Raw genomic sequence first — 13,479 nt, 5'->3', positions numbered from 1 at the left:
CTCAAGTTCTTACTGCCTTGGGCTTTCTTACTGCTCTCTCTTGCCTTCGAATAGATACTTTTTAATATTCTCTCTGGTCTATATAGTTGTTCTGCATGGAAAGGTTTATCTACAACATGCTAGTCTGCCACTACCAAAAGTGGAAAACTCTCCAGGTTGTTTAAAAGTTATATATTTAGAGACTGGCCTGGTCGTGTAGTGGTTAAGTTCGTGTGCTCTGCTTCAGCAGCCTGGGGTTTGCAGTTTCAGATCCCAGGCATGGACCTACGCACTGCTTATCAAACCATGCTGTGGCAGGCGTCCCACATATAAAGTAGACGAAGATGGGCATGAATGTTATCCCCGGGCCACTCTTCCTCAGCAAAAAGAGGAGGATTGGCAACAAATGTTAGCTCAGAGCTCATCTTCCTCACCAAAAAAAAAAAAAAAAAAGTTATATATTTAAAATTTGTTCTTATGCTTTTTGCGCTTAAGAATCATACCTATTCATTTTTTCATTCATCACTCACTAATACTTATTGAATATTTGCTATGTTTCAGTCACTGTTTCAGGTGCTAGGGTAAGTACTCGTGTTCTTTTGTTCTTCTTTTGATTGCTTAAAATGATCAATATTTATGTCTTCTTTCTAATAAAACATGTAATTTAGCATGTCCTTTTGTCCCTTAATCTCCCCTTTCCACTCCACTCCTGTTAATAAATTGTCTAGAGTTTTTGTCCTGTGCAGTCACAGATATTTTCTCTTTTATTTGATCTAAGCTTTTTTGAAAATAGAAAAACCAACAATGAATTTTGCCAAAATATTGTATTCCCCTTCCTTCCCATATTTCTTATAGCAACTCTTGAAGTTGTTTCTTTTATTACTGGAATACTTCTTCCAAGAGTTTTTGCTGAGGATCTTTCTATGGCACACTTTCACACCCTTCGGATATTCTGTCAAGTTCAGTTTCCTGAGGAATTCCTTTCTGTAGCTTTCCACCCCGCTCCGGTCTGGACTGATCACCTTCTGTGCCTGGTGTGCATCTGTCAGCCTGGGCCTTCTCCTCACCAGCATCTGGGGTCCCCCTTCCCCCTATCCTATGTTAGATCTCCTATTTCCTACTTCCCTTTCTTGGGTTACTTCATTGTCTTGGTGGAACATATCCTCATTCGGCTCCCTCAGAAATGGTACATGGAAGGTTAATTTTTAGAGACCTAACATGTCTGAAAATGTTTCACACTTGGTTGATAATTTGGCTGGAGATAGAATTCTATGTTGGAGATGATTTTCCTTCAGATTTTTGAAGGCAATATTCCCTTGTAATATTTTGTTGGGTAATTTTTTCTTATTTGCTAGAAGTTTTTCTTCTTAATCAGTCTTTTCCAAGGACCATCTCTTGCAATAAGAGGTTACCATGCACAATTCTCTGCTAATTAACTTATAAGTTTTAATAATATGAATGATTTTCTAGGAAAATATAAATTACCCAAAGAGTAAAAGACAGAAAATCTGAAAGACCGATAACCTCCTCAGAGGAAACAGAAAAAGAAAAAAGAACTGCACTTCCACAAGCACCAAAAAAGCATCTAGGCCAAGTAGTGCTTTCAAACCGCCAAAGAACAGATGATTCCTGTGGTTTACACTGGTCCTGAGTCCCAGAACACGGAACAGGTCTACGCTTCACTCTACAGCTGGCATAGCACACACGATCAAGTGGGAGTTATTCCAGGAAGGCAAGATGCTTTACTATTAGGAAGCAGGTTGATATACAGCCAGTAGGAGTAGTCAAAGACAAACCCATGTTGTATCTTCCATTTCCCCTCTGTCTGCTCCATCATACCCTTTTCATAATCATAATCATAACGCAAGTCTGTTTTTGACAATTTGGTTGTCTCTAATTTTCTGGCACCTTTCCTATTCTTCCTGTTTCCTTCCAGTTACGATCACTGAAACTGAATGCTGTTTTGTCCTCTAACGTGTGTGTTCTCATAAACCTGGGACAGAATTCATACGGAGTGGCTGCCTCCCCTCGTTAGTGCTTCACCTACCTTAGATTTCACTTCTCTCTTGACAGTGTTTGCTGGGCTCTTTCCAGTTTTGAGATAATTCCCTTTCACCAAGAAAACAAAAAGCAGTAAGGAGCCTGTGTCTCTGGGCCCTCTTGTGTCTGTGCCCTCCAGGCAGATCGTTAACTGTGCTGGGACAGCATTTTAAGTGCCTTGACCCAAAGAGTCTGGCTCAGTAGGTCTGGAGTTAGGGTAGAGGAACCTAATTAAGATGCTCCCTCAGTGATTCTGAAGCAGTCAGATTCATTGTTGTAGGCTGCCCCACATCCTTTGGAGGGCTTCAGCTTGAGGCTGCCTACAACTGCCATCTGTCCCCAGACACCCCTTGCTGGACACAGGCCTTGTCTTGGCTACAACTCAAAAGTGCTCTAGATGGGACCTTAGAAGGGGACCTTGGTCTATCTTAAAACACTCATGCTAGAACTATTGCCTTCCAGGGCTGGTCTGCTCTCCCTCTGCTCCTGGGCTTCTAGCCACACCCTGGCTGCTAGGCACTGCCCACCTTTGATGGCCACGCAGTGGGGTCCAGGCTCAAGGCCTGTCCTAGCAGCCCTGTTGGATGCAGTGAGGCTCTTCTGCCTCCTTTTCCCTTTGGGATTCTGCTGTCTTTCCTGGTCCTTGGGTGGCCCTTTGCCAGGCCTTTCTTATTGTGAGCTTCCTGTGCTCCTGAGTGCAAAGTCTTCCATCTCTACCCTCTGCTCAGTCTCTGCTAGGGTATTTCTAGGCCTGATTACAGTCTCATCTCTACTTCTCAGCTGCCCAGGGATGGCCTCTGGCATAGATGGCAAAGTCAAGCATAGGTTTGACAAAGGATTTAGAAAGAATTTCATTTACATTATTTTTATACAAATTCCATTCCATTTTTCCGTTTCTCACCAACTAAACAGGAATCTAGGTTTGGCTTCATTGAATTGGGGAGCTTCTGACCTCTTGCATACCCTGGCCCCTAGGACACCCACTGTGACTATATCCATCTATTGTTAGTTGGCCAAGGCCGTGTCTGTGGGGTATTTTGTTCCTCATCCAACATCCACGTCACTGTTTCCACTTAGCTATGTCTTCCTTCGGCTAGCCAGAATTCCGTTCCTATTCATTCTTCATTCTTTCCCCCCCCCCCCCCCTCTCTCTCTCTCTCTCTCTATCTCTCTCTAATATCTCTTGTTTTAAGCCACCAAATTTGTGGTACTTTGTTGTAGCAGCCACAGGAAACTAATGCATAAGCCAACCTCTCAAAAATTCTTTCAAGCTCCAAGTATATTAGTTTATGGAACATCTTCTTTGTGTCTATTAGTGGCCATTTCAGCAAGTAGAGTTAGTGAAAATTTTATACTTTTTTCGTGGTATGTAATCTGAAGGGAACACAGGTGACCTTCTTCCCTGTCATTGTGTCTGAGCACAGACATATGGAGCCAGAGAAACTTCCTCTTCACAAAGGCCCAAACTCTCCCTAACCCTAGAATTGGTCATGAGAGACACAGTGTGCAGTCCAGTGGATGAGAACCTGAGTTAAAAACCAGGAGATGAAAATAACCAGATAACAATTTGAATGGCTATGTTAATATCAGACAAATTAGATTTCAGAACAAGGAATATTACCAGGGATAGAGAGGGACATTTAATAAAAGGGCCAATTCATCAAGAAGATATGACAGTCCTATGTAGGGGGTGTATCTAATAAGAGAGCTTCAAAATACATGAAGCAAAACCTGATAGAACTGAATGGAAAAATGGACAAGTCCACAAGCAGAGTTGGAGATTTCAATACTACTTCCTCAATAATTTATGAGAACAACTACAGGGAAAATCAGAAAGTATATGGAAGACCTGAATAATATTATCCACCACCAACTGCAGAATTAGATTAGGAATTAAATTAGGAGTCAAGAACAAAAAATATGTATGGAAAATCCCCAAATATTTGGAAAATAAAGAATACGGGTTCTAAATAACCCATAGGTCAAAGAAAAACGTCACAAGGGATATTAGAAAATATTTTGAGCTAGATGATAAAACACATGTCAGAAATTATGGGATGCAGCTATAGAAGTACTTATGACATTAGAAATTTATGACTTATAGAAATTTACGACATTAAATGCTTCTATTAGAAAATAAGAAAAGTCTAAAATAAATTATCAAAGCTTCTAAGCTTCAACCTTAAGAAGCTAGAAAAATAAGAGCAATTTAAGTCCTAAGTCAGTAGAAGGAAGATAGGAGGAGCAGAAATCAGTGTAATAAAAAACAGAAAAATAGAAGAGAAAATGAAAGAAACCAAAGGTTACATTAGCATAAGCTCTACAGATATTAAAAGAATAATAGAGGAATGTAATTAGCAACTTTATGTCCATAAATTTGATAACTCAAACTTCCTGAAAGATACAAATTACCAAAACTGACAAAATAAGAAATAGGTGGTTTGAATAGCCTCTTATCTATTTAAAAAGTTGAATTTGTAATAAAAACCTTTCCAGTACTACATGACTTCACTAGAAAATCTATCAAACATTTAAGAAGTAATGCCATCTTTTGCAAATACTTTCAGAAAATATAAGAATAGTGAATACTTCTCAACTCATTTTATGAGGCCAGAATTACCTTGATACTAAAACAGACAAAGACATTCCACAAAGAGAAAACTACAGACTGATAAACCTCATGATCATACATGCAAAATTCCTTCACAATGTTAGCAAATCAAATCTAGCAATATAGGAAAAGGACAATAGTGCATAACTAATTGGGGTTTATCCAGGGAATGCGTGGTTAGCTTAGCATTCAAAACTTAATCAGTGTAATTAATCATATTAAGAGAATAAAGGAGAAAAACCACATAATCATCTCAATAGATGTAGAAAGAGATTTGATATAATTCAAGACCTATTTATTATAAAAACTTTCTGTAAACCAGAAATAGAAAGGAAGCTTCCTCAACATGATAAAAGGCATATATGAAAAACCTATAGCTAACATCTTACTTAATGGTGAAAAACTCAGTGCTTCCCCCTAAGAATAGGAACAAGACAAGAATGTCTGCTTTTACAACTTCTGTTCAACATTGTACTGGAGTTTCTAGCCAGTGCAATAAAGCAGAAATAAATAATAAAATAATAATAAATATAAATAAAATATAAATAAATAAAAATAAATACAAAAAACATAATAAAAATAAAGAAAATGCAGTTTGGAAAGAAAGAAGTAAATCTATCTTTATTTGCACACAGCATCATCGTGTATACAGAAAATTCCTAAAGGATCTACAAAAACTGTTGTTAGAACCAATAAGAATATTTAGCATGGGCACAAGAAACAAAGTTAATGTATAAAAGTCAATATTATTTATATAGTAGCAATGAGCAACTGAAAAAATTTTTTTAAATTAAAACAATATGATTATAATAGCATCCAAAAGTATAAGATACTTGGGGATAAATTTAATAAAATATGTGTATGACCTGTACAGTGAAAACTACAAACATTGCTGAGAGGAATTAAAGACCTAAACAAATAGAGAGATATATACTATGTCCATGGATTGGGAGGCTCAATACTGTTAAGATGTCAATTTGCCCCAGATCAACCTATAAATTCAACATGATTCCAATGGAAATCCTAGCAGATTTTCTTGTAGAAATTAAAACTCTTACATTGGCACTTATGTTGAAAACAGTTTTGAAAAAGAACAAAGTTTGAAGAATTTTACCTGATTTCAGAACTTGCTATAAAGCTACAGTAATCAAGGCAGTGGATTATTAGTATAAGGATAGATACATAGATCATTAGAACAGAAGAGAATCCAGAAATAGACCCTCATATGTATGATTAATTCATTTTCAGCATAAGTGCCAATGTATTCGGTGGGGTAAAGAATAATCTCTTTAAATGATGCTGGAACAACTAGATATCCACTTAGAAAATATGAACTTTGGGGGCCGGCCCAGTGGGGGTGTAGTGGTTAAGTTTGCATGCTCTGCTTCAGCGGCCCAGGGTTTGCAGGTTCAGATCCCGGGTGAGGACCTACACACTGCTCATCAAGCCATGCTGTGGTGGTGTGCTGTATACAAAATAGAGAAAGATTGGCACAGATGTTAGCTCAGGAACAATATTCCTCAAGCAAAAAGAGGAAGATTGGCAACAGATGTTAGCTCAGGGCCAATCTTCCTCACTAAAAAAAAAAAAAAAGAAAGAAAATATGAACTTTGGCTCTTCACACCATATACAAAAATTAACTCAAAATGGATCATAGATGTAAACATAAAAGTTAAAACTATAAAAATTCTGGAAGAAAATCTTTTCATCTTTGGGGTAGACAAAGATTTCATAGATAGGACTCCAAAATCACCAACCATTTAATTGAAAAATTGATAAATTAGAATTCCTCAAAATTTAAAACATCTGCTCTAGAACAACACCATTAAGAAGATGAAAATGTGAGGCTGGCCCAGTGGTGTAGCAGTTAAGTTCGTGCACTCCGCTTTGGCAGCCCAGGGTTCACAGGTTCGGATCCCAGGTGCAGACTGACGTACCGCTCATCAAGCCATGCTGTGGCAGCATCCCATAGAAAGTAGAGGAAGATGGGCACGGATGTTAGCCCAGGGCCAATCTTCCTCAGCAAAAAGAGCAGGATTTGCCTCGGATGTTAGCTCGGGGCTAATCTTCCTCACAAAAAAGAAGATGAAAAGGCAAGCCACAGACTAGGAGGAAATGTTCACAATACACATTTCTGACAACAGACTGCTGTCTGAATATATACAAATCTCTTATAACTCAATAATAGAAAGACAAGTAACTCCCCCAAAATAGGCAAAAGATTTAAGGAGACACTTTATAAAATAAATGCCAATAAGCACATGAAACTATGTTCAGTATTACTAGTTATCAGGGAAATGCAAATTAAAACCACAATTAGGTACCTCTCCATACCCACTAGAATGGCTAAAACTGAAAAGATTAATAATACCAAGTGTTGGCAAGGATGTGAAGCAACCACAACTCTCATATACTGCAGTGGGGAGTGTAAAATTGTATAGCCATTTGGAAAAAAAAAAAATCCTTTTCTTATAAAGTAAACACACACTTAGCATACAACCCAGCAATTCTACTCTTAGGTATTTATCCAAGAGAAATGAAAATATACGTGTAAAAAAAGACCAATGCATAAAGTTCCTAGTAGCTTTATTTATAATATACAACTCAAAAAAATCCAAGTGTCTATCAACAGGTGAATTGATATACAAATTGTGTCATATGCTTACAATGGAAAACTATCAACAATGAAAAGGAATGAACTAAGGATATACACAGCAATGTAGATAGGTCTCAAAAATATTACTGTAAGTGAAAGAAACCAGACACAAAAGAGTACGTACTGTACGCTTCCATTTATACAAGATACAAGGCAAGTCTAATCTACAGTGTCAGTAATCAGATCTGCAGTTCCCTAGGGCTACGGAGTGGGGGTGATTTGACTACAAAAGGGCATGAGGGAACATTTTGGAGTAATAGAAATGTACTGTATCTTGATTGTGCTGGTGGTTATACAGGTGTATGCATTTTTGAAAATTCACTGGACTGTACCTTAAAATGGGTGCATTTTATCATATGTTAATTATACTTCAATAAAGTTAATTTTTAAAAAGCAATCAAAGAAAATGCCAAGAGACCTGGCATGCTTTCCCAGCCACAATGACCTCAACTTCACAGTTTAGCCTTCAGCTTAACATCCCAAAACACTAATCATACTTCGTGTTAAGCCACTCCAGACTTTTCTGCGCCCAGGAGAGTCAACAAACCTGGGCTACTTTGCGGCAGATCAGCTAAGGTTTTGCAACAAACAGATGCTGAACCAGAATCATTCTTGGTTACCAGGGGACAGAGGCCCTGCTTTAAAGGTGGCCAACAGGAATCAACAGACCAAACTTGCCTTATGCCTCTCAGCCATTTTTATTCTTCCATAGGATTTTTTTTTTATCTTTGCTTCCTCAATTTTCAAAAGTTCTTTGTAGTTAGGGATATTAGCCCTTCATCTCTGATATATGTTGCACATATTTTCTCCTAGTTTGTTGTTTGTCTTTTGACTTTGCTTATGGTATTTTATGCCATGCAAAAGATTTGGTGTTTTGTTTTGGCTTTTTTGTAATCTATCAATCTTTTCTTTTAGTGCATCTGGATTTTGAGTCATAGTAAGCAAGCCTTTCTCTACATCCAGGTTATAGAGGAATTTACCCATGTTTTCTTTTATCTTTCTCCAAATGACTATCCAGTTGTCCCAGCACCAGTTATCAAGTCCATCTTTGCTCCAGTGATTAGAGATGCCAGCTTTATGATATTAGATTTCTGTATGTAGGTAAGTCTGTGTTGGAACTTCCTGTTCTGTTCCGGTGGTCTGTCTGTTCATATGCCTGTGCCACACTGCAATGAGTATAGAGAACTGGTAGTGTGTTTGTACATCAGGGAGGCCTGCTCCCCCTCAGAGCTCATCTGTTCCACTTTCCTGCCTATTCTTGTGCATTTATTTTTCCATATGAACTTCATCATCACCCTGTCTAGTTCCATAAAAAAACTTGTTGGTATTTTTATTGAGATCACATTAAATTCACAGATTAACATAGGGAGAACTGACATCTTGATGATGTTGAGACATTTCAATCAAGAACAAAGGATGCCTTTACATTTGATCAAGTCTACTTTTAGACTTGATCTTTTAGGAGATTTTAAAGGTTTCTTCATATAAGTTTTACACATTTCTTGTTAAGTTTATTCCTAAGTATTTTATCTTTATTGTTAATATTGTATTTGTGTATGTGAAGGTTATTGACTTGTTATATTAATTTTATTTCCTGCTACCTTGCTGAATCGTTTTATCGTAGATTCTCTAGGGATTTCCAGGAATACTATCATGTCATCTGCAACTAGATATCCTTTATTTTTAAAAATTTTCCAATTCTCATGCCTCTAATTATTTAACTAATACTTTCAGAACAATGTTAAATAGTAGTGGAGGTAGTGGCCATCCTTGCCTTGTTTCTGACCTTAGTAAGAACACCTCTGGTGTTTCCCCATTAATAAGATGCTAGCTATAGGATTGAGGTGTACTGTTTTATAATTTTAAGGAAGTATACAGCTATTCCTATTTTCTCAAGAGTTTTTATTAGGAGTAGGTGTTGAATTTTGTCATAGGTCTTTTTCAACAAGTATGTAATCATGTAATTTTCTCCTTAGTCCCGTTAATGTGGTGAGTTATGTTAATAGATTTCCTAACATTGAACCAACCGTGCTTTTCTGGTATAAACTCTGCTTGGCCATGGGGTACTATTTTCTTAATGTAGTGCTGGACTCTGCTTGCCAATATTCTATGTAGGATTGTTACATCAATCAATATACATAGGAAATATTGGTCTGTAATTTCCCTTTATTATACCCTGTTTATCATGTTTTGTATAACTATTATACTTGCTTAATAAAATAAATTTGCATGTTTTTCTTCATTTTTTACACTCTGAAACAGTTTATACAGCATGGATACTGTTTGGTCTCTAAAGATTTGATAGAATTCTCCTTTGAATCCATCTGGGCCTGGTGCTTTTGTGTGGGGTGGTTCCTTAAGAATTTTCTCTATTTCTTCTATGGATGTTGATCTGTTGAACTTTCATCTCTACTGGGATGAATTTTTATAAGTGTATTTTCTTAAAAAATTGTCCATTTCACCTAGATTTTCAAATTTACTTGCATAGAATTGTGCAAAGTAATTTTTGAAAGGTTTTTCTTAACTTCCTGCCTATCTGCAGTTACTTTTCCTTGTTATTTCTTATCTTGTGTGTTTGTACTTGCTCCTTTTTTATTAAACCAGCTAATGGTTTAATTTTTATCGTCTGTTTTATCTTTTACAAGAACCAGGATTTTTTTTTATTGATGTTTTAATAGTTTATAACATTGTGAAATTTTTGGTTGTACATTTTTGTTTGTCCATCACCATGTCAGTCTCCCTTCACCCCTTGTGCCCACCCCCTACCCCCCTTGCCCCTGGTAACCACAATACAGTTTTTCTCTGTCCATGTGTTGGTTTATATTCCTCATATGAGTGAGATCATACGGTGTTTGTCTTTCTCTTTCTGGCTTATTTCACTTAACATAATACCCTCCAGGTCCATCCATGTTGTTGCAAATGGGACGATTTTGTCTTTTTTTATGGCTGAGTAGTATTCCATTGTATATGTATACCACATCTTCTTGATCCAATCATCACTTGAGGGACACTTGGGTTGCTTCCTCTTCTTGGCTGTAGTGAATAATGCTGCAATGAACATAGGGGTGCATAAGCCTCTTTGGATTGTTGATTTCAGGTTCGTTGGATAGATTCCCAGTAGTGGGATAGCTGGATCATAGGGTATTTCTATTTTTAATTTTTTGAGGAATCTCCATACCGTTTTCCATAGCAGCTGCACCAGTTTGCATTCCTAACAGCAGTGAATGAGGGTTCCTGTTTCTCCACATCCTCTCCAACATTTGTTGTTTTTTGTCTTGGTGATTATAGCCATTCTAAAGGGTGTGAGGTGATATCTTAGTGTTGTTTTGATTTGCATTTCCCTGATGATTAGTGATGTTGAACATCTTTTCATGTGCCTATTGGCCATCTGTATATCTTCTTTGGAGAAGTGTCTGTTCATTTCCTCTGCCCATTTTTTGACCTGTTGTTTGTTTTTTGTTGTTCAGTTGTGTGAGTTCTTTATATATTATGGAGATCAACCCCTTGTCAGATATATGTTTTGCAAATATTTTCTCCCAGCTGGTGGATTGTCTGTTCATTTTGATTCTGGTTTCATTTGTCTTGTAGAAGCTCTTTAATCTGATCAAGTCCCACTTGCTTATTTTTTCTTTAGTTTCCCTAGTCTGGGTAGGCATGGAAGAACCAGGATTTTTATTTATTCATTTGATCTCCTGTTTTGCTGTTCTCAGCTTTACTGATTTCTGCTCCTCAGTTTATTCTAGCTTTATTATTTCCCTCCTTATGTATTCTTTTGATTTGCTTTGTTGTTGTTCTTTTCCTTGCTTTTTGAGTTGAAAACTTAATTCGTATACTTTTATTCTTTTGTTTTATTAATATAGGCTTTTAAGGCTATGAAATTTCCTCACTGCTTTAAATGTAATCCATTGCCTCTGACACATAGTGTTTTCATTAGAAATTATGTAATTTCTGGGCCGGCCCCGTGGTTTAGCGGTTGAGTGCGCACGCTCTGCTGCTTGCGGCCCGGGTTCGGATCCCGGGTGTGCACCGACGCACCGCTTCTCTGGCCATGCTGAGGCCGCGTCCCACATACAGCAGCTAGAAGGATGTGCAGCTATGTCAGACAACTATCTACTGGGGCTTTGGGGGAAAAATAAATAAATAAAATCTTTAAAAAAAAAAAAGAAATTATGTAATTTCTGTTTGTATTTCTCTTCACCCAAAAGTTGTCTGATAGAAGTGTTTTTTCTTTTATTTCTAGGTAGATGGGTTTTTTTAGTTTTGGTTTTTAATTTCTAGTTTTCTTGCTCTGTGATCAGAGTGTTACTTTAATATTTCTACCTTGTGCAACATTTTGATGTTTTCTGTGTGCCCTAATAGGTGATGGGTTATTGTGAATAGGCCATATGAGCTCGAGAAGAAAGTATACTCTCTATTATCAGAGCATGGTTTTGACGTATGTCCATAATATATATTTATTGATTATATTGTTTGGATCTTGTCATGCTTTGATCTCTGGGAAGAAGCAGGTTCTGGGAGAGTTTAATGCTGCTTTCTCAGACAACTCTCCAACTCCGTTGGCATACTGAGGGGAGATCACCTGTGTGGTCTGGTTGAGGGGCACCCTGCTCCAAAATGCCTCCCTCCTCCCCCTCCCTGCAGTTGTCATCAGATCCGTCTCTTTGAGCCAAGACATCATCCACTTGCATTGCGTTCGGCCCTCGGGGGTGGCAGGGAAAGTTAGTCTTAGTAAGTTTGTCAGCAGTGTCTTTCCTGGGCAGGTTTGGAGCACCTGTGAGATTTCCAAAATAAAAGGAACTGGGTGGGGAGCAAGGGCTGGTGACATAGGAGTTGACACATATTTGTTCTGAGCGTGGGTACACTTGAGCTTTTTGCTTCTTATCTAAATACAGCTGTTAACAATGCCAAGTTCAAGGGTGAGATAAACAAGTGGGCAAAATAGCTTAACGCAGTGGGAAAAGAACAAAAAGTAGTGCACTGGTACTTAGAAATCAGGTGGTAAAAGTAATGAACTCTAAGATATCAGTGAAAATGGTGAAGTATACAGCTCTGAGGGCCTGTTCCCCGACAGAAACATCAAAAATCAAGCAAAAATGGTCAGAACCAACTTTGTCAGGTCTCTGGAAAGCGGTCAGCAGTTTACAGCAACCAAGCAAATGCTGAATCAAAAAAAGGCAACTTGAAAACAGTCGGAGAGCTTTGTGGTGTTTTCACTTGCCTTTGCCCCATCCCTGCCGACATAGCAGCCCGTGTACCCAGAGTGGGACCCTGTTCCTTGGGTCCAGAGGGAGCATCGTGTTTGTCTCTTCTAATTTGTCTGGGAGCTGCCTGAAGACTGACACAGGCCTTGTTTCGCCTAACTCAGAACTCACTCGGAGCAGAAAAGTGGTGGGCGTGCTCAAAAACATTGTAAGATGAACAACCTGCAGCAGCTTGGAGCAAAAGATTACAGTCCAGGCAAATAATAGAGCGTTGAAAGCTTGGGAGGAAAAGCTGGGGAGAGATTCTTTAACAAGTTAGGGCATTCAAAGCACCTATGTACGCTGGGAAATTTAGAGTGCATGTCCACTTGGAAGAGACCTGAGAAGACCCTCAGCTTTCACTTCAGGCTGATCATTAGGCTCACTGCCAGCTGGAAGTGAAGACTAAGGTGCACTGTCAACAGCCTGGCTGAGCACTGAAGGAGGGCCCAGCACAGAGCCAACCACAAAGAGGGGAACAGGTTCCTTTTCCTTTTTCGTTTCTTTCTTCTTCTTCTTTTCCTTTTTCTTTTTCTTTTTCCTTCCCTCTGTCTCTCTATCTCTCTCTCTCTCTCTCCTCCTGAATCTGAAGTGCTCCCTCTGTCAGGGAGACTTGGTACATATGAGGCCCGCGGCTAGGCTAGGGTGGCCTAGCAAGGAGGAGGGGCTCCAGGTCCCCGCTAGCCCCACACTCCTCAGACATCTCGGTTCTAATCTTTACAGATCTCTGTGGTTCATATGCCGGTCAGATGCTGAGTTGATCCTTATTCTGTCTGAGTGCTGTAACCCCAAGATGGTGCTCACCCGCCAGCCCCTCCATCTGTGGGAGGCAAGGCAGAGGCTGCTCATCCAGTCCTGCAAAGGGACCAGACACCAGGCCTTAGCACCCCAGTACTGGAAGCAGGCTTTCCTCAAGTTGGGTTGGCACTCCTTTGGTGAAAGCATTTTTTGGT

The 13,479-nt window shown here is 38.7% G+C and overlaps 1 protein-coding gene across 14 annotated transcripts in view; it reads left to right on the top strand.

Annotated features, from left to right (window-relative positions):
* LOC131409410 (HAUS augmin-like complex subunit 3) overlaps positions 1-13,479 on the top strand; it is a 186,069-nt gene that overhangs the window by 145,574 nt on the left and 27,016 nt on the right. The window contains exon 22 of one of the 14 annotated variants that reach the window (XM_058546572.1): positions 8,305-8,382. The exons of the other annotated variants lie outside the window; for them this stretch is intronic. Coding sequence (XP_058402555.1) covers positions 8,305-8,350 — 46 coding nt within the window. The 3' untranslated portion in view covers positions 8,351-8,382. Of the gene's footprint in view, positions 1-8,304; positions 8,383-13,479 lie in introns of those variants that run through there. 14 annotated transcript variants of the gene reach the window in all.

This window comes from Diceros bicornis, chromosome 8 (genome assembly GCF_020826845.1).
Source record: "Diceros bicornis minor isolate mBicDic1 chromosome 8, mDicBic1.mat.cur, whole genome shotgun sequence".
NCBI lineage: Eukaryota > Metazoa > Chordata > Mammalia > Perissodactyla > Rhinocerotidae > Diceros > Diceros bicornis.
Note: the sequence above shows the minus strand (reverse complement) of the source record. Positions and strands in the feature narration are given on the sequence as shown.